Here is a 24,851-nt window from a genome sequence, read left to right on the forward strand (position 1 = left end):
TTATTTTTTATCATTAAATTTTTTACTTTAAAAATAAAATTGACTTCTCAATTGCCTCATTGTTTTCACTGAAAAAACAGATTCACTTAAAACAATACAAATCAACTTACATTTTTATTCATTAAATCCACACAGCAAGAACATCATTCAACATTAATTTATGTAACATTTCATTTCCTTTTCATAAACCTTTTATGAAAATGACAGTGTGGCATCTGCTGTGACGGGGTTGTTCACTGTGACAGGGTGTTAAGGACAATATGTTTTAAAAGTAATTTAACCAGTGTAAACCTTTTAACAGGTTCATTATTGAAGTTAAAAATATATCACTTTTATTTTGGGGTATGTAAAATTAGACCGAGGCAGTGGCGCAGTAGGTAGTGCTGTCGCATTACAGCAAGAAGGTTGCTGGTTCGAACCTCGGCTCAGTTGGCGTTTCTTTATGGAGTTTGCATGTTCTCCCTGCCTTCGCGTGGGTTTCCTCTGGGTGCTCCGGTTTACCCCACAGTCCAAAGACATGCGGTACAGGTGAATTGGGTGGGCTAAATTATCCATAGTGTGTGTGAATGTGTATGGATGTTTCCCAGAGATGGGTTGCGTCTGGGTGGGCATCCGCTGCGTAAAAACTTGCTGGATAATTTGGCTGTTCATTCCGCTGTGGCGACCCCAGATTAATAAAGGGACTAAGAAAATGAGTGAAAAAATGAATGAATAAAATTAGACCAGAGGTAAGATGGACCGCCTCGGCTGGATCACTTGGGATTTCTGTGTGGAGTTTGCATGTTCTCCCCAAGTTGGTGTGGGTTTTCTCCGGTTTCCCCCTACAAGTTCAAACACATGTGGTATAGGTGAATTGGGTAAGCAAAATTGTCCTTAGTGTATATGTGTGAATGAGTATATGTGTTTCCCATGATGGAAGGGCATCCGCTGTGTAAAACATATACTGGATAAGTTGGTGGTTCGTTCTGTTGTGGTAACCCCAGATTAATAAAGGGACTAAGCCAAAAAAGAATGAGTGCTGATGTAACGCTTTTCTTCCTGATGACACAAATCACTCAGGCGGACACAGAGAACTGCGTTCTGCGTTGTTTATTCTGTAACAGAAATATACATCCTCTGGCAACAGTATGCATTTAAACATGCATCTAAAAAAACCAAACAAATAGTAAGAAAACACCCCTGCACATACTAATGTCATCATTCCAGCTACACATAGCATGATCAAATTTAACCACACAAAGTAGGTCACACACGGCAATCATTCGACCGATTTGATCTAAAACATCACTTAATGTTTATATTGGGCTTGTATGTGTTATTAATATGTGTTAAAATACTAAATTTGTCACATTTAGCTGGAGCACATTTTACCTACCGCCTTTCTGCATTCAGCAACCATTTTCAGCTGTAGGCGGGGCTTTGCAGGTGAAAGGTAAAAGAAACAATCAAACACTGTTGCCACAAGAGGTCTCCCAACAACCACAAAATAAACAAAATACCCCATTTTGGTGAAAGACAATTAAACATTATTTTAACCCTGTTACACTGAGCACTGTATGTCCAATAATGTTTAATCTGAACTGTGTACTACTCTTGATGGAAACAGATCTGTCTGCAATTGTTATAAAATGTGATTTTTTTTTTATTAAAAACAGATTATGAATGTTTGAGTGAAGCATAATCAGTGAATGACTAAAACTGATTGTGTGAAAGAGAAAGTAATGAAGTGTTTGGGAAACCAAACAGAGTTAAATTAAAAGAAAATGACTAAATGAATTGATTAGCCCTATATTAGAATGTTTGATTTCATTCATTAATTTTCTTTTCGGCCTAGTCCCTTTATTAATTTAGGGTTGCCACAGCGGAACGAACCGCCAACTTTTCCAGCACATGTTTTACGTAGCGGATGCCCTTCCAGCCGCAACCCATCCCTGGTAAATATCCATACACACCCACTCACACTCATACACTACAGACAATTTAGCTTACCCAATTCACCTGTACCGCATGTCTTTGGACTGTGGGGGAAACCGGAGCAAGCAGAGGAAACCCACACTAACTCAGGGAGAACATGCAAACTCCACACAGAAATGCCAACTGACCCAGCCATGGCTCAAACCAGCGACCTTCTTGCTGTGAGGCGACAGCAATACCCACTGCGCCACTGAGTCACCCCTCTTTGCTTTTTATACATCTTCACATTCAAATAGGATGCAGAACCATGCCATCACATCCCTTACCACCCCATCACAATAAAAAATGTGACAAGGTGGTAGCATCCAAAAATGGCCGCAAATCACCTGTGGTCATGTTCCTCACCTAGCTTACATTAATTCAATCTAAATTTACTCTTCTTTAAAAATGTAAAATAAATAAATAAATAAGTTTACCCTATCTGTTTTGCATGACGGGTGTGGTTGGGTTGAGCTTGACAGACCCTGTCTAACAAGAAAAAACAAAAAATTACGTAAATGAATTTCCGTAATTCCCTGCTTTTAGTCTCGGAGGGTGCCGGGCCTGATGTCAGTTCTGTTTTGTGATGTCATTTTAAGCAAAGCTGATTTACATTGTTCTTTCTCTGATGTTGTGAATTTTATTTTACCAATGGGTAAATGTCATGTTCATTGCTGTCAGTGGAAGAAGTGCAGACCCTCTTTTAAGTGTTTTCTTTCTGAGGTAGAGAAATTGGCTCAAAGCTTCAAATGCTTCAGAAATCAAAGTAAAATAACTGAGGCTCTCTGTATTTTATTTTCATAATATTTATTGTTAGAATGTTTTTTTTGTCCTTTGATGCAGATCTTTTATACAGCTCCTTGCTCCTTGTTGCAGTTGTAACAATTTTTATTTATTTTATTTATTTTAATAGTAAATATGCCTTGTGATGTTGATTGTTCCCTGTTTTGTGATGTTAAATTATTTCAAATAAAAAATTAAATAAAAAAACTTAGACTTAGTGGATTAAACAAGTTTTTCAAAATTGTGTTAAAATGTTTGGATGAAAAGTTTTGATAAACTTCAAATACTGAATGTCTGTGTATGTGAGAGAGATAGCAGATATGTTGTGTGAGATGGAAAACGAGGGAGAAATTTGTTATGTCCTGACTGCAACAGTGAGTGGCAAAAAAAGCTGAACAAAAAAGACTTTTATTTTGGCGTGGTGTGTGACGTCATAAGGCTGCGCCGCTCCTGCGCTGTGATTCAACTGGAGGAAGGTTTGTTTTACAACTTTTACACAGATATAAACCAATTGATTCAAGTTTCAGGTTTTCCGATATTATGTATCTGCTGTTCACTATTATTGTAATCCTTCGTTCAACAAAGTACTATTTTAATAACAGTAATCGAGGGCTATTGTTTGAACAACATACATGTGTGTATTAAGTGTTTTAATGAAGGTTTAATTTATTAAATAGCAAAATGTCATTCTATGCTAAGTATACATCACTATATATGAGAAATTGAGTACTAGTTTTTATCAGATTATTTGTTGCAATTGTTTCATAGAGGTAAAGTTTTATATTAGAGTAGGTTTTATATTCACACATTCAGACTTTCACCTTAATAATATAATTTCTTTAAAGTATTATTTTCAAACTCTAAATAGCGAAATCATATTAGCACTCAATGACTATCAAAGTATAACATTGTTCACAATCCAATAAACAGTGTTAATGTTGTTTTCAAGCCACACTTGCATGCTAATTCAGATCGAATATTCAAATTAACATTGTAAACAATATAGAGACTTCTAAATGAACGAATGTGTGAATATAAAACCAACTTTACCTCTATCATACAAAGAAACTGTTGAAGCAAGTGTTGAAGTGAAGCTATTTTGTTTCTGTTCATTGTTTTGTTAATTTTAAACAGGATAAAGTGTCCAAACACAGAAAAACTGCTGAAGTGACTGATCTACACACTGTTATAAAGATGGCGTTTATTAAAGAGGAGAGTGAAGATGTGAAGATTGAAGAAACATTCACAGTCAAACAGGAAGATCTGCAGGAACAAACAGGTTGGTTTTCTTTCTCAAAGACCAACTCAGAATTTTAGGCCTTAAAAAGTCTTAAATTTACTGAAATATTTTGTTGTAGGTCTTAAATCTTTTTTTTAACAAGTCTTCATTTTCCTTAGTTCATGTTCTGCTAATAGAGGTAAAGTTGGTTTTATATTTGGGTATTCAGACATTCCCCTTAATAATATAATTTCTTTAAAGTATTATTTGCAAACTCTAAATAGCGAAATCATAATAGCACTCAATGACTATCAAAGTACATCATTGTTCACAGTCAAATAAACAGTGTTAATGTTGTTTTCAAGTCACACTTGCATGCTAATTCCTATTGAATATTCAAAGTAACATGGTAAACAATATAGAGGCTTCTAAATGAACGAATGTGTGAATATAAAACCAACTTTACCTCTATGTTCTGCTACCCAATCTGGCCAAAAGCCACACAATCACCAACAATCCATCTCAACTTTTTAATTTAAAAAATCACATTTTAACTACATTTATCATAATGGTAAGGACTACTGAGGATATCGACCTGGACATATTGTTGTGTGTAGATTTAGTTTATTATAGTTTTTAAAACTTTTGTTCATTTGTTTTTTATTTTATAGAAAGTTTATTTTGGATAAAAAAGTGTGTGGATCCAAGTAGAGCTCTTTTGTTTTTACACAATATTTTAGATCTTTTGATCAGAAATATCTAAAATATTGTAGTATCATCATTATTATTATTATTGATTTATTAAATATTATATATAAAATTATTTTTTCATCTGGGCCGTTTGAAAAAAATCCTTAATCTAAAATTTCATTCATAATGGTCTTAAAAATGTCTATAAAAGTCTTAAATTTTACTTGGTGACACCTGTAGAAACCCTGATTTAAAGTATGTCAGAAAACGTGGATGACCCAAATTTTAAATATGCTGAATAAAATTAAAAAATTAATGAAAGTAATTAATTATTATAAAACATTGTACAGTTTTCTAAATTATATGATGTTGCTGTGGGGCGAAGTGAAACAAAACAAACAAATGATTGTGGAACAATAACGTTTAGCATTGCACTGAGTACAACTGGCCAACAAACCAGTCTAAAAATGACTTTTGCTTTAAGAAATGGATTACAGCATGCTGATGATACGCAAACATTTAAGTGTAAAGTTCGTCAGTATTTACCATATGCTTCACGTACCAGCAGGTGCCACCATTGGAATCTTTTTGCTTTTTAAAGAGCATATTATGGTTTTTTGAAAATGCCCTTCCATGTAGTGTGTAACACAGCTCTAAGTGAAGTTAAATATCCAGCTAAGGCTTAAATCTGTAAGTGTACAGTGTTTAAAACTGTTGATTCATCTATAAAAGAGTCGACCCATAGTGCTTCAAACAAGTCATCTTGATAACGAGTCATTAGGTGTTTCGCCATGACATGATAACGAAACCAAGTAGTTGCGCGCACAAACCCGGGAGATTTGAAACCTGCGGCTCTGCTCACTATCAAAGAAAAAGCCACAAACACAAACCTGCTGGTCAAATGAAGCTGCAATGTGCAGATGGATATTATTGAGTCTCTACCCAAAGATGAAACCTCAGCATTATAGCCCAGCCTTGAGCAGTTTGAGTGCTTCTGGAAACTACATGCTTACAAAGAAGACTTCATCGGCCGTTTGTTAAAGGAAGGATCAGACTAAAGACTACTGATTGACTATGTCAGAAGCTGGACCGGTTTCTTCCTCCATTTCCCAAGTGTAAGCACGTGCGATTAAAGTTGTTGCCTTGTTTACTCTAGCTTGCAAATATATTTAGTTGTGATTTGTTACTTATAACCGTGCGTGTGTGTGTGTGTATGTGTGAGTCTGAAAAGAGCAGAGTATGACAAGCTAGGAGATCTCCTTGCCATTTCTTGGAGTTTTTGCTCAATAAAATAGTTAGTCATCGCTATTTTCAAGTCCATTGTCTGTATTTACATTCACCCACTGGCAGCCAAAATCCTCGCCTTACACTATGAAGCGTGTATGCACTGTGACTACTTTTATATTGTTGATTAGCTGTTGGGCATTTTACTCTGTCTCGCGCTGAAGGCAGTCAGTGTCGACCAATCGCAACAGACTGTCATCGGTCCAATCAGCGCAGATTAGCTTCGCGCTAAAGAGGGTTTTGGGACCAAATGAATCGCTGGACGATTCATACGGGAGTCACTGGGATAATTAGGTAAAAATAAATGCAGATTACAAGACCATGAAAGTGTTTTTTTGACCTTGCATGCATATTAGACTGTTGTTGGAGACCCTTACAACCAAAATATGACCCTATTTCATGTACAATATGGGCAATATTACTAACTTAACATATTGTTATCCATTTAGTAAGGATAACTGATTGGGGGACGGACTGTTGGAGAGTCTGGAGCAACAATTGTGATACTGCTGCTTTTATCTTGTTGCTTTTATTGATGCTGCTTTTAAAGTCTGTTTGAGTATGCTGCTTGGAGTTTGTTTTGATGCGTGCTTTCATCATATGATACTGGATTAATGTGCAAACTTTAATGTGAAGATTCTAACTACTGCGCTGTGAATCACTGATGCTATTTGCCTTCACATTGTGAACTTTACACACGGATTCAGTCAATTGTGTATCAATAAGGGTATAGCAGCTGATACATTTGTGTGTGGGTGTGTGTGCGAGTTCATATGTATTCTGTGCTTTTATTATTTTTCTTCATTTGTGCTTAATCCATTGTTTTGTGTGTTTTATTTGGGCTTCCTGTGGGAAGTTTATTCTTTTGCGTAAGTTTAAATTGGGATGATTATTATTATTATTATTATTATTAGTGGTAGTATTAGTAGTAGTATTTGAGTTTTTCTCCTCTTGTAAGGAGATATTTTTATGAATGTATTTGTTTGGGGATTCCTGTCTTTTGTTGATTCCTTGCTTGTTTGTTGCTGTGTGTGTTAGTGCGAATGAGAGAGAGAGCTTTGTCTGTGTGTGTGTGCTTGGTGCTTATGTGTGTGTGTTTATACAGACAGCTTGTTATAGGCTGTCTGGACTCTATATAGCTGGGTGGTTTTTGATTTTGTTCTCCCCCGCTCTTTAGCAGGATCGGGCATGGCGGGTAGAGAAGGGGGCTGGGCGGGCAGCAGGACAACAAATGCTGAATATAAGCGGGAGCGGTCGGGTTCGGGCTAAAACCTGGCGGGTGCGGGCGGGATTCAAAATTTAGTCCCGTGCAGATCTCTAGCACGATGATGATAAATTACGCCAAAACTAACAGCCATTTCTGCTATTAGATCCTCTGCCCCACTGTAATCAGCGCGCTTCTGTCAGATAACTCACTCTTCTGAAGTCACCGGGACTTTCCGGAAGTGGGAAAACAGACACATTTTCAAACGATTCTACTTTTTTTGAAAGTTTTTTTAACCTACAATATGCTCTTTAAGCAACTTTGACACAATTTACATTGTAAAAGCACTAGATAAATAAAGATGAATTGAATTGAATATGCCTAAATGTTGAACAAACACAATATGACCTGATTTATTTTACAAATTAATGTGCATCAAAATTACAGTGTGTGTAGCCAATGTTTCTAGTGTCTTTTCAATTTTTAGCTTTTGATGAAAGTTTTTAAGACTTAATGAAAACTAATGTTTTTTTTTATTTTATTTATTTCAGACCTAATTGAAGAGAATAAGGGGAGTAAAGAGGTGGAACATCATGTCAAAATTGAGGGAAAAACACATTTACAGACTGATGGTATTTTAAAAAGGAGAGACAGTAATCCTTTCATCTGCACCTGCACTCAGTGTGGAAAGAGTTTTGGAAAAAAAGGCAATCTTAAGATTCACATGATAATCCACACTGGAGAGAAACCATTCACATGCACTCAGTGTGGGAAGAGTTTCAGCATATCATCATCTCTTAATCAACACATGAGGATCCACACTAGAGAGAAACCATTCACATGCACTCAGTGTGGGAAGAGTTTCAGCCTATCATCAAACCTTATTAAACACATGAGGATCCACACTGGAAAGAAACCATTTACATGCACTCAGTGTAGGAAGAGTTTTGGCCTATCTTCAAACCTTATTAAACACATGATGATCCACACTGGAGAGAAACCATTCACTTGCACTCATTGTGGGAAGAGTTTCAGCCAATCATCACACCTTAATCTACACATGAGGATCCACACTGGAGAGAAACCATTCACATGCACTCAGTGTGGGAAGAGTTTTAACTGCTCATCACACCTTAATAAACACAAGAGGATCCACACTGGAGAGAAACCATACACATGCACTCAGTGTGGGAAGAGTTTCAGCCAATCATCAAACTTAAATCAACACATGAGGATCCACACTAGAGAGAAACCATTCACTTGCACTCAGTGTGGGAAGAGTTTTAGCAAACCATCATCCCTTAAAATACACATGAGGATCCACACTGGAGAGAAACCATTCACATGCACTTAAGCTGTAGTCACACTGGACTTTTCTCCCCATAGACTTCCATTCCTACGCACGCAAATGCATCAGATCGAAAACACAAGTTTTGCAGTTCACTGCGTGGAAAAGTTCAAGCTTTATGAACTCTGACCTGCGAAATCGCATCACTTGACTGTGTGAGACCAATCGAAGATCAAAACATGACCTCTCTGGACAGATATGTAAAATAGGGACCAATCACTCACTTTTTAAAAATGTCTAATCATCTTGTTTAATTCCACCCCTTTTCACAGCACCATACAACAGAATTTTGCATGCTCAAACTCTAGTGTGACCGCAGCTTCGGTGTGGTAAGAGTTTCAGTAACTCCTCAGACCTTAAAGAGCATATTGTAGGTTAGACACCCCAGTGAGACAATGTGTGTAAGAGTAAAGTAAGAATTAGATTTTCTTTAAAATAAACGTTAAAGTTTATTATTAAGCCGTTTGGAGTCGTTTTAAGTCACGGAAATTTACTTCCGCGTCTGAATCGCCAGACCGGAAGTAACGTAGGACCAGGGAGTTCGCGCAAATAAACACTATGAAGACAATTGATTGTGGTGCGCGTTTGGATGCCGAGATAAGATATTCTGAGAGACTCACACAAACGACAGACCACAGCCATACAATTATAAGCCTGTGGACAGACCAGCAGACAGAACAGCAGTCAGAGAAGTGTAATTTAACTCTTTTGTGAGGGAGAATAGAGCAGGTTTATGGTGAGGCCAGTGTTGGCTTACAGAGAGATATGTAAGATAACAAAATCTTATCTGGCAAGAGCAAAGCTAGTATTGATCATCTATAAGTATTAATACTTACCAGTTACAGAAACTAATGAGCATTTAACACAGTTATGCCACATTGACACTATTTTTAATAGTAGATAAGTGAATACAAAACACAAATAACACAGAACGTCTGGAATAATGCAGAAACATGTAAACAAGGTACTGGAAAATCTTTTTTATTTTACAAAAGGTTTTCAGAGCTTTTGTATTAAAATAAAAACAACATCAAATATTAAAACAATTAAAATAAGTTTTTAAATATGTCATTTTTTCATTGGGTATAAGATTATCTGTATCAGATCCCATTTAGGCTACTATCCATAAAAAGACAAGTACAGTTGTTATAGTATAAAATATTTACAAAGATTTGATCAACAGATCTGATCTGCATTTATGATTAAATAAACTTCAACCCTAATTCAAGTTCAAATTCTAAATGCAACTCAAGTTCAAGTTTTATTTATATAGCACAAAATCATATGCAGTGTTAGTACCCAGCATTTTTATTCGTTATGCATAAGTATCTGTGTGAGTGTGTGTATACTGAAAGGAAAATATATCATCTGACCCATTTAAAAGTAAACCTAAAATAATTTTTCAGTATGTTGGCCAACGTTTATGTGGGTACCACACCATCATGTCTTTAATGTGTGTTAAATTGTGAATGCTGTGTAAAAAGATGCCGACAGCTTCATCCTTGTAAACCCGCTGGAAGGATCTAGAAAGGAGAGCAAATGTAGTGGCCACTTCTGCATTCTCGTCGAGCCTGTGATGAACTCGAGTAGTCCACCGTCAGACACGCAGTGAGGGCTGATGCATATATTCTGGGGAAATAATGCAAAAGTTTAATCATGTTTAATAATATTGTATATTTTAAAATTCACCATATGATTTTTAATATAACACAATACAGAAAACCCAACCACATTTGCAGACCCCTGGATAGTGAACTGCAAACCATCTCACATATACAGTAGACTGTACCCATTATAAGTTGAGCATGTAATAACAAACTTCAATTTTTTGAATGTTATTTGTTTTTCTTCTACAAGATGAATATTCCTCATATGCGAATAAAAAGTGCCTTTCCTCATTGACAGGACAGAATATTTTTACTCTCCCTCAAGTGGTTTCAAACCTTATTGACTTTCTTCTGTTGATCACAAACCAAGATATTTTGAGGAAAGCTAAAAATCTGTAACCATTGACTTCTATAGTGGGAAAAACAGATATGGAAGTCAATGGTTACACGTTTCCAATATTTAAAAAAAAAAAATAAGGAAGTCAAAGATAGTGTGAGTTTACCTGCCTGTATTATATATAAATATTGTAGTAATTCTTTGCCCTTCTAGTTTTTGTTATCAAATAATACCATGCACAAATAATTCACGATAGGGGTCATAATATTTTACCCGATGAATGAGGTGAATGTCTGAGGGAAAATTGGTTTTATAATCACACATTCTGACTTTCTCCCTAATAATATAATTTCAGAAGAGTATTATTTGCTAATCCCTAATATCATGTTAGCAGCCAATGACTATCAAAGTACAACATTGTTCACTGTCAGTTTAATAGTGCTAATGTTGTTTTTAAGTCATATTTGCGTGTGATTTCAGTCATTATAATAAAAGTAATATGGTAAACAACTCCGGGTCATCATCTGTCTCCCAAAGTCTAATAAACACACCACAAAGCAAACAGTCACAACGCTGTAACTATACAAGACATTTATTATATTAGAACACTGATGCTACTAACTTAGCCGTCTTATCATATGTGTACATTTTTACACGCTTTAAAAAGTATATTTAATATGCTTAACAATACAAGCTAGCAGCCGTGCTATCGGCTACTCCAAAGTAAACACATCACGTTGCTTCAAATTACTCAAAGAATAATGCTTACGGACTTGAAAGTTGACAAACATAAATGAAAAACGAGTTGTCTTACCGTGTACAGCTCACCGAGCTGCATCTCCGACTGATCCAGGAGTGTTTCTCGCCGTTCGCGTCAGCTATCACTCTTATCGGATTCATCCCATTTCACGAACCAAAATAGCAAGAGGAAACTTGTGGACTTGATCTGTTGACAGGCTGGAGTTTGTGCAGTTTCCATAAACACAATAATATGCCACGATGATAATAAATTACGCCAAAACTAACAACCAGTTCTGCTATTAGCTCCTCTGCCCCACTGTAAACAGCGCGCGTCTGTCAGATAAGTCCCTGCACTGACGTCACCGGGGTGGTTAGAAAAAAAAGCGGAAGTGGGAAAACACACATTTTCTTTCAAATTTGTGCCCTTGCACTTCGTAAAACATTTTAATGTGGTATTTTATGGTATTATAGAGTACTTTTACAAACGATTCTACCTTTTTTTAAACAGTTTTTTAACCTACAATATGCTCCTTAAGACGTTGATATGCAATTGTTCATGGTATGATAATCGTGCACATTCAAATCGTGGTAGACCGTTATACCGGTATGTTGTTACAACCCTACCACATGCACACACACACACAGCAGTGAACACATGCACACACACACACACACTCCCTCTCTCTCTCTCTCTCTAGTGTAAAATTTCTGAAGTTTTACACACACACACACACACACACAGCAGTGAACACATGCACACACAAAAAACACACACACACTCCCCACCTACCCCTCTCTCACACAGACACATGAATACACACACACTCACACACACAGCTGTGGTTATAAATGTGTGTGTTCTTGTGTTCAGATGTCTGTTTCCTCACTCTGGATCCAAACACAGCAAACACTCAACTCATTCTGTCTGAGGAGAACAGAGAGGTGAAGCATGTATGGGAGAATCAGCCGTATCCTGATCATCCAGACAGATTTGATTATGATCCTCAGGTGTTGTGCAGAGAGAGTGTGTGTGGACGCTGTAACTGGGAGATTGACTGGAGTGGAGATGCTGGTGTGTGTATATCAGTGTCATATAAGAGCATCAGGAGGAAGGGAAGAGGTCTTGAGTGTGTGTTTGGATGTAATGATCAGTCCTGGAGTTTGATCTGTGATTCCTCCAGTTTCTCATTCAGTCACAATAACACACTCACTGATCTCCCAGTGAAGCCGCTCAGCAGGAGAATAGGAGTGTTTGTGGATCACAGTGCAGGAACTCTGATCTTCTACAACATCTATAGAGACACAATGAGCCTCATCCACTCAGTCCAGACCACATTCACTGAGCCGCTCTGCCCTGGGTTTACTGTTGGTTCTGGATCATCAGTGAAACTGAGCTGAAGACTGACGAGAGATTTACCCAGAATCCTCTGCAGGAGCAGTCAGCAGCTGTGTGCGTGTGTGACAGATAAAGCATGTGTGTGTGATAGAAAGTCTGTGTTTGTGTCTGTGTGTGTGTGTGTGTGTGTGTGTGTGTGTGTGTGCATGCGTGTGTGTCACTGAACAAGTCACACTGAAACATGTTCAGGAGACAAAAGAGGTGGAAAAACAAAAATCTAAATATATATACATAAATAAATAAAAATTATATAATAGAAAAGCTATACACCAAAATCAGTAATTACACAAAAAAATTATCATTTATCACCAGTTAAATATTATTTTCCCATACTCACAAATTGACACCAAAGCCCCATTAACACACCATTTAAACTCAAACTCAAGCAAATTATTTGTCATTTGAAAGAATCGATGTTCTGTTCTTATTCTGGATTCCACCAAGGCTAAGAAAAGTTGAAGAAGATTTACGTTTCGCCCCTCAGCAGCTAGTCTACATGATTACAGATGGCTAATTTAGCTTGTCCAATTGTGAAATTTGTTACCGTACACTTTTGTCTATGCACTCTTAAGTATTTACACCCAAAAACAAAGAGTGTTTTGGTAAAAACAAAACCTAAGTTCAGTAGTACGACTTTTAACAAAGCAAAATAATGGGTCCAATCTGAAACACTCAGTGAAAGCATGAACAACAGATTCCGGCAAGGAACAGAAATTGCATGATGAGGAAACGTTTGGGTTGAATTTAGAAGTATGAGAATTAGTGGGCAATGCACAATGTAATAATCTCCACTGCAAATCTCCAGATCGTTTAGGCAGAGGACCTTTATAAAAAAGCCTCCAAGAGGGAGGAAGTTCAGCAGGGACGGTTAAAAATCTTCTCCACTTTGTATCAGCTCTGTCTTTGATCTGCTCAAAATAAGCTTTTTTAACACAAATCTGATAGAGATCTCTCTTTCCTGCCACCTGGAAGTAAAGTTCTTGTAAGTTGTTAAATTTCAGAAGTTTTTCTTTCCAATCATCTTCAACACAGCACTTGGGAGACACAAATAACTTATGGACCTCCAGAAAAGAAACAATTGACAAACAGGAGAAGTGTAGAGGGAAATGCGGCTTTTTCCCCACCAATGAGCTGCTTTACCATTCTAACAGATCTGAAGCCGGCCTGACTGCAAATGTCAACCTCTGACTTCCAAGTTTTAGTTGAAGTATTTATCAAGTCAGAAACTTTGATCAATTTCTTCTCCATAAAAGTTTTAACAATTGTATTGTATGTGCAAACATTTACTTCTAAAAGTGAGTTATTAAAAAATGGTTCTTCAAGACCAAAATGATTGTTTTCATGTCTAATCAGTTTAAACCCTTTCCAAACGTTTAGCACAGAAGCATAAAATTTTAAATCAGTGGAAAAATTTCCATTATAAGAAGACAACAGAAACAGATGTCCATCAAGGCCTAAACCGCCAAAAGACCTGAGCAGAGCTCGACCAAAAGACACCCAAGGTCTAGCATCTACAGAGTAGAGTAGGTTTTGGACTGCATTTAGCCTCATAGCTTTAACCTTAGCTACCAAATCAATTACTCCTTGGCCCCCTTTATTTACTGGCAAGTGAAGGATTGCAGGGGGAAGCCAATGGTATCCATCCCAAAAAAAAATCTACAAAAATCTTCTGTAATCGCTGCAGCAAGTCTTTTGGTGGTTCAAGTACATTTAAGCGGTGCCACAACATAGAAGCTGCCAAGTTATTAATTATAAGCACTCTTCCTCTATAAGATAATAGCCATTTCCACCCTTGCAAACGTCCAACAACTTTTTCAAAAATACCATCCCAGTTCCTCTGAATATAATCATCCCAGATAGCAGGCAGTAATCGGCCCGAGCTCGGCTGCCCTCCGGCGCCTCCGGCTCCGACTCTGCATCGGCGAGTGTTATCCGGGCCGAGTGCGGCCCGCAGCTCGCTCGCGCACATGCGGTTGTGATGCGGCTGTAAAGCACTGGCCCGATTCCGGTCAACCATATCCTGGCCGCTTCTGGCAAGGACTCGGCTGATGGCAACCGATTAAGTTCTTATTTTATCTAGTAATCTGTTAGCTCCACGTTTAATGATAATTTGAGAAAATATGCTGAATATGTTGGTAGTTCATTCCACTTTGGCAACCCCTGATTAATAAAGGGACTAAACTTAAAAAAATGAATGAATGAATGTTATATGGCAATTAAAGGTTTTGCATCTGAACTCTTCAAATGTAACAATTGTTTTTAGTTGTCCTGAAGTGAATGTTTTCCTCAGCTTAATTATCTGGGCTGTTTATTTTGTTTTTTGACAGCAATACATTAAAAGCAGTTAGATGAACTAATGACTCTGGTATTTATTTTATGTTCTTGTATGTGTGGTGCTGTTGTGTGTCTTCAAATATTTGCATCAGTGTTGCTACTACCTGTAAGTTGACTATCTGCTGAACATTTACAGAATAGTAACCATGCTGTCTGTGATGTTGGCTCCTTACAGTCATTCAACAGCATTTCTTAATTTTTCACTTCATTTTGATGGGCCTAGTGTGACAACAGATGAGCAGATAAATGTAACTTAAACTACACTAACTGTCTACTGAAAGTTGGGTTAAATTCAACGAATAGTTAGTTGAAGACTTTTGCAAATGCATGTATGAAATTTTTACCTAACCCTAAATTTATATTTGTTTAAAGTTCATTTTAAATTATGTTGTGTTGCTAATAGGCATCTGAATGTTTACTGAAAGTCTATTGATAAACTGATTAACAACTACATGCAGACGACAACAAAAAAATCTTGATGGTAAATGTTCTGAAAACTTGTTTAAGATTTGTTGCATATCTACTAATACACTGTAATACACTACAACCTAATTTGGTAGCATGTAACTTATTAAAAGTTTAATAAATGTTGAGGATTTGTTGCATATCTACTGATAGATTGTTGACCATCTAGAACTTATTTTGGTAACACAACTTACTAAAAGTTTAATAAATGTTTACGTGTTGTAAAAATTGTAATGATTGCCTAAGAACATTTAAAAGACAATCTAAAGATACTACCCAGATGAGAGTAAACAGATAAGAACTTGAAAAGTAACTTATGGTCAACAGACTATCTAAAGGGGGACCATCAAAATAAAGTGTTACCATTAAGAGAAGATTGTATCCTGGCACAAACATAGAAGATGGAACAAGGTTTGTAAAAAACAGATTTCCAGAAGAGATGGTCTCCTTACCATACAGCACCAAAATCGAGACGGCGGAAGGGCCACAGCACTTTAGAGTCATGCACACCAATCAGGTAAAAACCTGTCGACTATGCATGAGCTCAGAAAATGTGATGAAGGAACGCCCAGAATTCAGGTGCTTCAAATGTGACGAAAGGGGACATTTCGCAAGGACCTGTACAGCTGTGTCGGGCCCGGATTGTAAATTGGCCCTAATACCTGCAGGGAGCTTGTCACGCCGAGTTGGCTTTGTCCGCTCGATTGACCAACGCGTACGCCTTGTTTTATCCTTGCAGGCCTAACTTCGCTGGTGAAAGCACTTGTGGGGTTTCTGTAGTGTAGTGGTCATCACGTTCGCCTAACACGCGAAAGGTCCTCGGTTCGAAACCGAGCAGAAGCAGTGCTCTTCTTTTGGCGAGAAAATTATAGCATCCACTGCCGCACCAGCAGTGATCGTCGACAGGCACCCAATCAAAAAGGGTTATCAGCTCGATCTGCCTGAAGGTTTCTGTAGTGTAGTGGTTATCACGTTCGCCTCACACGCGAAAGGTCCCCAGTTCAAAACTGGGCGGAAACAACCTCTGGCTTTTATGACAATTGTCAAATCAGGCTTCTGTTGAGTACTGACGTTCACTGAAAACATTCTTTCTGCAGAGCGGTGTGAGGCTAGAAGTTTGAATTCAGCTCAGTGTTTACCGCCCCTCGCGGTGTCGCAAACTTGCGTAGAATCTGATTTCTTTTAGCTTTGTGTTGTGCATGAGCAGGTGGCCAGTGCGTTTACTGGCCCTTCACGGTGCAGACTGTACAAGACAGCTCTATAAAAAAAGACTATAAATACTTGAAGCAGCACTGGCCTATTGGTTTCCGTAGTGTAGTGTTTATCATGTTTGCATTACACGCTAAAGGTCTCCTGTTCGAAACTGGGCGGAAGCATACAATTAGCGGACACTTTTGTCCAAAGCGACATACAATAGTGGAGGTATTCAACAAGACGAGGCAATGCATACGAAAAAGGGCTATTTATTCCAAGTAATTTGTTTGTGCTCAGAGAATTAAGTGCTGGAGTAGGAGTTTCGTTTTCTTTAGAGAGAGGGATATTCACCGGGGTTCGGGTGTACTCTGAAGAGATGGGTGTTAGCTGTCGTTTGAAGGACACCGGTGTATCCGTAATCCGAGTTGGAATGGGAAGGTGATTCCACCAGCGTAGAACATTGAATGAAAACATTGTGGAAAGTGACTTTCCGTCTCTCTGCGCTGGCACCACAAGACAGTGCTCTCACCCTAACCGGAGGCTCCTGTGGTTATCACGATGGCTTTACAAGCGGAGGGTCTCCTGTTAGCAACTGGGCGGAAACATTCAGATTTGCTTTTACGCACATTCTCAATTGGCTCTCTGCTCACTGGATGATCCACGATACAAGGGCATGGATCTGTCAAATGTCATGACTTGACGTTGTACGAGGATTTGACGAAAAAAATGCCCTGCAAACCTTAAAAAGCAACACCATCCCAGGACAATTCTTTTGATCCCCTTTCAGTGCACTTGCATTAAAGCCCGCGTGATGCGGCACTTTGTCAGTGTTACTGTATCATTCGGACATGGGGGCAGAGAGTTAAAGAATTCAGCCTGAGCGCACTGCCGCAGGCTCGGTTTGTCAGAAGTGGGATTCGAACCCACACCTCCAGGGGAGACTGCGACCTGAACCCAGCGCCTTAGACCGCTCGGCCATCCTGACATGCAAGCTTGGCAGGGGCTGTCTCCTGGGAGCCACACCGCAGTACCGTGACATTGAATCTGGTGCTTCACAGCTTGCCCAGCTCCGGCTGTCCAGCTCATTGGCGCTGCAGGCAGCTAATCTGTGCTCGCCTCCTGGGGCTGCGCCTACTTTAAATAGCCAACACTTGACAGCTGTCATTGCTTACGGCCACACCACCCTGAGGGGGCTATAGAGCAAACAGGAAGTGAGTTGGCAGCAGTAAGGAGAGAAAGGCTCTCCCCATTTTGTTTGTCTACCTTTTTGTTTATTGACCTTGAGTGTTTTTGTTTGTTTGTTTTCTTTTTGTCTTTAAAAACCACCTAACAGCAGCATTTTGCTGACTGAAGGGTGGTTATGTAGTGTGTTTTATTTTTAATCATGGACAGATTCCCCGGCAACGACATGGACATGGAGGGACTTGCAAGAAAGGATAAAGAAAATGGGCTGGATAATAGACGGAGAGGGAAAGAAAATGGACTTGACAACAGACAAAGAGATAAATAAAATGAAGAGCCCGGCCAACGAAGAGGTGAGAAAGGTAAGGATAAGCAAGAGGTACAAAGAAGAGTATGCACAAAGGAAGCAACAGTAACTGTAGAAGTAGAAAATGTAAAAGATGCAAGAAGATTTGATATAACCAAAGCAGTCACGGAGCTGATTGGAGAAGGAAGAATGCTGGCGGTGAGACCCAAACAAACAAAGGGAGTAAGAAGTAACAATGGAGACTGAAGATGACACCGAAATTTTAATAGACAATGGATTGACAATTAAAGGAGTGAAATCTGAAGTACGGAGGTTACAAAACAGAGACTATGTTGTTTCGTTCAAGCATCTGCCTGTTTACCTAGCACATGAAGAAATTTTAAGCAAGCTAGAGAGATGGGGAGTTTTCCCCATATCTAAAATTAAAAGAAGATTGTATCCTGGCACAAACATAGAAGATGGAACAAGGTTTGTAAAAAACAGATTTCCGGAAGAGATGGTCTCCTTACCATACAGTACCAAAATCGAGACGGCGGAAGCGCCACAGCACTTTAGAGTCATGCACACCAATCAGGTAAAAACCTGTCGACTATGCATGAGCTCAGAAAATGTGATGAAGGAATGCCCAGAATTCAGGTGCTTCAAATGTGACGAAAGGGGACATTTCGCAAGGACCTGTACAGCTGTGTTGGGCCCGGATTGTAAATTGGCCCTAATACCTGCAGGGAGCTTGTCACGCTGAGTTGGCTTTGTTCTCTTGATTGACAAACGCGTACGCCTTGTTTTATCCTTGCAGGCCTAACTTCGCTGGCGAAAGCGCTTGTGGGGTTTCTGTAGTGTAGTGGTCATCACGTTCGCCTTCCACGCGAAAGGTCCTCGGTTCGAAACCGAGCAGAAACAGTGCTCTTCTTTTGGCGAGAAAATAATAGCATCCACTGCGCCCCCAGCAATGATCGTCAACAGGCACCCAATCAAAATGGGTTATCTGCTTGTTCTGCCTGAAGGTTTCCGTAGTGTAAACCTTAAAAATCAACGCCATCCCAGAACAATTCTTTTGATCCCCTTTCGGTGCACTTGCATTAAAGCCCGCGTGATGCGGCGCCTTGTCAGTGTTACTGTATCATTCGGACATGGGGGCAGAGAGTTAAAGACTTCAGCCTGAACACACTGCCACAGGTTCAGTTTGTCAGAAGTGGGATTCAAACCCACGGCTCCAGGGGAGACTGCGACCTGAACGCAGCATCTTAGACCGATCGGCCATCCTGACATGCGAACTTTGCAGGAGCTGTCTCCTGGGAGCCACGCCGCAGTACCGTGACATGGAATCTGGCGTTTCACAGCTTGCCCAGCTCCGGCTGTCCAGCTCATTGGCACAGCAGGCAGCTAAGCTGTGCTCGCCTCCTGGGGCTGCGCCTAGTTTCAATAGCCAACACTTGACAGCTGTCATTGCTTACGGCCACACCACCCTGAGGGCGCTATAGAGCAAACAGGCCCTAAGTGAGTTGGCAGCAGTAAGGAGAGAAAGGCTCTCCCCATTTTGTTTGTCTACCTTTTTGTTTATTGACCTTGAGTGTTTTTGTTTGTTTTGTTTTGTCTTTAAAAACCACCTAACAGCAGCATTTTGCTGACTGAAGGGTGGTTATGTAGTGTGTTTTATTTTTAATCATGGACAGATTCCCCGGCAACGACATGGAAATGGAGGGACTTGCACGAAAGGATAAAGAAAATGGGCTGGATAATAGACGAAGAGATAAAGAAAATGGACTTGACAACAGACAAAGAGATAAATTAAATGAAGAGCCCGGCCAACGAAGAGGTGAAAAAGGTAAGGATAAGCAAGAGATACAAAGAAGAGTATGCACAAAGGAAGCAACAGTAACTGTAGAAGTAGAAAATGTAAAAGATGCAAGAAGATTTGATATAATCAAATCAGTCACGGAGCTGATTGGAGAAGGAAGAATTCTGGCGTTGAGACCCAAACAAACAAGGGAGGAGGAAGTAACAGTGGAGACTGAAGATGACACCGAAATTTTAATAGACAATGGATTGACAATTCAAGGAGTGAAATCTGAAGTACGGAGGTTACAAAACAGAGACTATGTTGTTTCGTTCAAGCATCTGCCTGTTTACCTAGCTGATGAAGAAATTTTAAGCAAGCTAGAGGGATGGGGAGTTTTCCCCATATCTAAAATTAAAAGAAGATTGTATCCTGGCACAAACATAGAAGATGGAACAAGGTTTGTAAAAAACAGATTTCCAGAAGAGATGGTCTCCTTACCATACAGCACCAAAATCGAGACGGCGGAAGGGCCACAGCACTTTAGAGTCATGCACACCAATCAGGTAAAAACCTGTCGACTATGCATGAGCTCAGAAAATGTGATGAAGGATTGCCCAGAATTCAGGTGCTTCAAATGTGACGAAAGGGGACATTTCGCAAGGACCTGTACAGCTGTGTTGGGCCCGGATTGTAAATTGGCCCTAATACCTGCAGGGAGCTTGTCACGTTGAGTTGGCTTTGTCCTCTTGATTGACAAACGCGTACACCTTGTTTTATCCTTGCAGGCCTAACTTCGTTGGCGAAAGCGTTTGTGGGGTTTCTGTAGTGTAGTGGTCATCACGTTCGCCTTACACGCGAAAGGTCCTCGGTTCGAAACCGAGCAGAAACAGTGCTCTTCTTTTAGCGAGAAAATAATAGCATCCACTGCGCCCCCAGCAATGATCGTCAACAGGCACCCAATCAAAATGGGTTATCTGCTTGTTCTGCCTGAAGGTTTCCGTAGTGAAGTGGTTATCACGTTCGCCTCACACGCGAAAGGTCCCCAGTTCGAAACTGGGTGGAAACAACCTCTGGCTTTTATGACAATTGTCAAATCATGCTTCTGTTGAGTACTGACGTTCACTGAAAACATTCTTTCTGCAGAGCGGTGTGAGGCTAGAAGTTTGAATTCATCTCAGTGTTTACCTCCCCTCGCGGTGACGCAAACTTGCGTAGAATCTGATTTCTTTTAGCTTTGTGTTGTGCATGAGCAGGTGGCCAGTGCGTTTGCTGGCCCTCCACGGTGCAGACCGTACAAGACAGCCCTATAAAAAAAAAGACTATAAATACTTGAAGCAGCACTAGCCTATTGGTTTTCGTAGTGTAGTGTTTATCATGTTTGCATTACACACTAAAGGTCTCCTGTTCGAAACTGGGCGGAAGCATACAATTAGCGGACACTTTTGTCCAAAGCGACATACAATAGTGGAGGTATTCAACAAGACGAGGCAATGCATACGAAAAAGGGCTATTTATCCCAAGTAATTTGTTTGTGCTCAGAGAATTTAGTGCTGGAGTAGGAGTTTCGTTTTCTTTAGGGAGAGGGATATTCCCCTTGGGTTCGGGTGTACTCTGAAGAGATGGGTGTTAGCTGTCGTTTGAAGGATACCAGTGTATCCCTAATCCGAGTGGGAATGGGAAGGTGATTCCACCAGCGTAGAACATTGAATGAAAACATTGTGGAAAGTGACTTTCAGTCTCTCTGCGATGGCACCACAAGACAGTGCTCTCACCCTAACCGGAGGCTCCTGTGGTTATCACGATGGCTTTACAAGCGGAGGGTCTCCTGTTAGAAACTGGGCGGAAACATTCAGATTTGCTTTTACGCACATTCTCAATCGGCTCTCTGCTCCCTGGATGATCCACGATACTAGGGCGTGGATCTGTCAAATGTCATGATTTGACGTTGTACGAGGATTTGACGAAAAAATGCCTCTGCAAACCAACGCCATCCCAGAACAATTCTTTTTATCCCCTTTCGGTGCACTTGCATTAAAGCCCGCGTGATGCGGCGCCTTGTCAGTGTTACTGTATCATTCGGACATGGGGGCAGAGAGTTAAAGACTTAATCCTGAACGCACTGCCGCAGGTTCAGGGGAGACTGCGACCTGAACGCAGCGCCTTAGACCGCTCGGCCATCCTGACATGCGAACTTGGCAGGAGCTGTCTCCTGGCAGCCACACCGCAGTACCGTGACATGGAATCTGGCGTTTCACAGCTTGCCCAGCTCCGGCTGTCCAGCTCATTGGCGCAGCAGGCAGCTAAGCTGTGCTCGCCTCCTGGGGCTGCGCCTAGTTTCAATAGCCAACACTTGACAGCTGTCAATGCTTACGGCCACACCACCCTGAAGGCGCTATAGAGCAAACAGGCCCTAAGTGAGTTGGCAGCAGTAAGGAGAGAAAGGCTCTCCCCATTTTGTTTGTCTACCTTTTTGTTTATTGACCTTGAGTGTTTTTGTTTGTTTGTTTTGTTTTTGTCTTTAAAAACCACCTAACAGCAGCATTTTGCTGACTGAAGGGTGGTTATGTAGTGTTTTATTTTTAATCATGGACAGATTCCCCGGCAACGACATGGAAATGGAGGGACTTGCACGAAAGGATAAAGAAAATAGGCTGGATAATAGACGAAGAGATAAAGAAAATGGACTTGACAACAGACAAAGAGATAAATTAAATGAAGAGCCCGGCCAACGAAGAGGTGAAAAAGGTAAGGATAAGCAAGAGATACAAAGAAGAGTATGCACAAAGGAAGCAACAGTAACTGTAGAAGTAGAAAATGTAAAAGATGCAAGAAGATTTGATATAATCAAATCCGTCACGAAGCTGAATGGAGAAGGAAGAATTCTGGCGTTGAGACCCAAACAAACAAGGGAGGAGGAAGTAACAGTGGAGACTGAAGATGACACCGAAATTTTAATAGACAATGGATTGACAATTCAAGGAGTGAAATCTGAAGTACGAGGTTACAAAACAGAGACTATGTTGTTTCGTTCAAGAATCTGCCTGTTTACCTAGCAAATGAAGAAATTTTAAGCAAGCTAGAGGGATGGGGAGTTTTCCCCATATCTAAAATTAAAAGAAGATTGTATCCTGGCACAAACATAGAAGATGGAACAAGGTTTGTAAAAAACAGATTTCCAGAAGAGATGGTCTCCTTACCATACAGCACCAAAATCGAGACGGCGGAAGGGCCACAGCACTTTAGAGTCATGCACACCAATCAGGTAAAAACCTGTCGACTATGCATGAGCTCAGAAAATGTGATGAAGGAATGCCCAGAATTCAGGTGCTTCAAATGTGACGAAAGGGGATATTTCGCAAGGACCTGTACAGCTGTGTTGTGCCCGGATTGTAAATTGGCCCTAATACCTGCAGGGAGCTTGTCACACTGAGTTGGCTTTGTCCTCTTGATTGACAAACGCGTACACCTTGTTTTATCCTTGCAGGCCTAACTTCGCTGGCGAAAGCGTTTGTGGGGTTTCTGTAGTGTAGTGGTCATCTTGTTCGCCTTACACGCGAAAGGTCCTCGGTTCGAAACTGAGCAGAAACAGTGCTCTTCTTTTGGCGAGAAAATAATAGCATCCACTGCGCCCCCAGCAATGATCGTCAACAGGCACCCAATCAAAATGGGTTATCTGCTTGTTCTGCCTGAAGGTTTCCGTAGTGTAGTGGTTATCACGTTCGCCTCACACGCGAAAGGTCCCCAGTTCGAAACTGGGCGGAAACAACCTCTGGCTTTTATGACAATTGTCAAATCATGCTTCTGTTGAGTACTGACGTTCACTGAAAACATTCTTTCTGCAGAGCGGTGTGAGGCTAGAAGTTTGTATTCATCTCAGTGTTTACCTCCCCTCGCGGTGTCGCAAACTTGCGTAGAATCTGATTTCTTTTAGCTTTGTGTTGTGCATGAGCAGGTGGCCAGTGCGTTTGCTGGCCCTCCACGGTGCAGACCGTACAAGACAGCCCTATAAAAAAAAAGACTATAAATACTTGAAGCAGCACTAGCCTATTGGTTTTCGTAGTGTAGTGTTTATCATGTTTGCATTACACACTAAAGGTCTCCTGTTCGAAACTGGGCGGAAGCATACAATTAGCGGACACTTTTGTCCAAAGCGACATACAATAGTGGAGGTATTCAACAAGACGAGGCAATGCATACGAAAAAGGGCTATTTATCCCAAGTAATTTGTTTGTGCTCAGAGAATTTAGTGCTGGAGTAGGAGTTTCGTTTTCTTTAGGGAGAGGGATATTCCCCTTGGGTTCGGGTGTGCTCTGAAGAGATGGGTGTTAGCTGTCGTTTGAAGGATACCAGTGTATCCCTAATCCGAGTGGGATTGGGAAGGTGATTCCACCAGCGTAGAACATTGAATGAAAACATTGTGGAAAGTGACTTTCAGTCTCTCTGCGATGGCACCACAAGACAGTGCTCTCACCCTAACCGGAGGCTCCTGTGGTTATCACGATGGCTTTACAAGCGGAGGGTCTCCTGTTAGAAACTGGGCGGAAACATTCAGATTTGCTTTTACGCACATTCTCAATCGGTTCTCTGCTCCCTGGATGATCCACGATACTAGGGCGTGGATCTGTCAAATGTCATGATTTGACGTTGTACGAGGATTTGACGAAAAAATGCATCTGCAAACCAACACCATCCCAGAACAATTCTTTTGATCCCCTTTCGGTGCACTTGCATTAAAGCCCGCGTGATACGGCACCTTGTCAGTGTTACTGTATCATTCGGACATGGGGGCAGAGAGTTAAAGACTTCAGCCTGAACGCACTGCCACAGGTTCAGTTTGTCAGAAGTGGGTTTCGAACCCACGCCTCCAGGGGAGACTGCAACCTGAACGCAGCGCCTTAGACTGCTCGGCCATCCTGACATGCGAACTTGGCAGGAGCTGTCTCCTGGGAGCCACACCGCAGTACCGTGACATGGAATCTGGCGTTTCACAGCTTGCCCAGCTCCGGCTGTCCAGCTCATTGGCGCAG

At 40.4% G+C, this 24,851-nt stretch overlaps 1 protein-coding gene and 5 non-coding genes across 6 annotated transcripts; all 6 read left to right on the forward strand.

The window, feature by feature from the left end:
- Nucleotides 1–3,156: 3,156 nt before the first annotated feature.
- On the forward strand, nt 3,157–10,935 carry LOC137491044 (uncharacterized). Its single transcript, XM_087250502.1, has 3 exons — nt 3,157–3,212; nt 3,871–4,015; nt 7,685–10,935. The coding sequence occupies exons 2-3, from the start codon at nt 3,931–3,933 to the stop codon at nt 8,485–8,487; spliced, it is 888 nt and encodes a 295-aa protein (XP_087106628.1). The 5' UTR covers nt 3,157–3,212; nt 3,871–3,930; the 3' UTR covers nt 8,488–10,935.
- A 5,373-nt stretch (nt 10,936–16,308) lies between these two features.
- trnav-cac (transfer RNA valine (anticodon CAC)) lies at nt 16,309–16,381 on the forward strand. The gene has a single exon. It is a non-coding gene; the product is annotated as a tRNA-Val (tRNA).
- Nucleotides 16,382–18,871: 2,490 nt separating this feature from the next.
- trnag-ucc (transfer RNA glycine (anticodon UCC)) lies at nt 18,872–18,944 on the forward strand. The gene has a single exon. It is a non-coding gene; the product is annotated as a tRNA-Gly (tRNA).
- A 1,696-nt stretch (nt 18,945–20,640) lies between these two features.
- Nucleotides 20,641–20,713, forward strand: trnav-uac (transfer RNA valine (anticodon UAC)). Its single transcript has one exon. It is a non-coding gene; the product is annotated as a tRNA-Val (tRNA).
- Nucleotides 20,714–23,339: 2,626 nt separating this feature from the next.
- trnav-uac (transfer RNA valine (anticodon UAC)) lies at nt 23,340–23,412 on the forward strand. Its single transcript has one exon. It is a non-coding gene; the product is annotated as a tRNA-Val (tRNA).
- Nucleotides 23,413–23,516: 104 nt separating this feature from the next.
- trnav-cac (transfer RNA valine (anticodon CAC)) lies at nt 23,517–23,589 on the forward strand. The gene has a single exon. It is a non-coding gene; the product is annotated as a tRNA-Val (tRNA).
- Nucleotides 23,590–24,851: the final 1,262 nt, after the last annotated feature.

Source organism: Danio rerio, chromosome 4 (genome assembly GCF_052040795.2).
Source record: "Danio rerio strain M-AB ecotype USA chromosome 4, GRCz13ab, whole genome shotgun sequence".
NCBI lineage: Eukaryota > Metazoa > Chordata > Actinopteri > Cypriniformes > Danionidae > Danio > Danio rerio.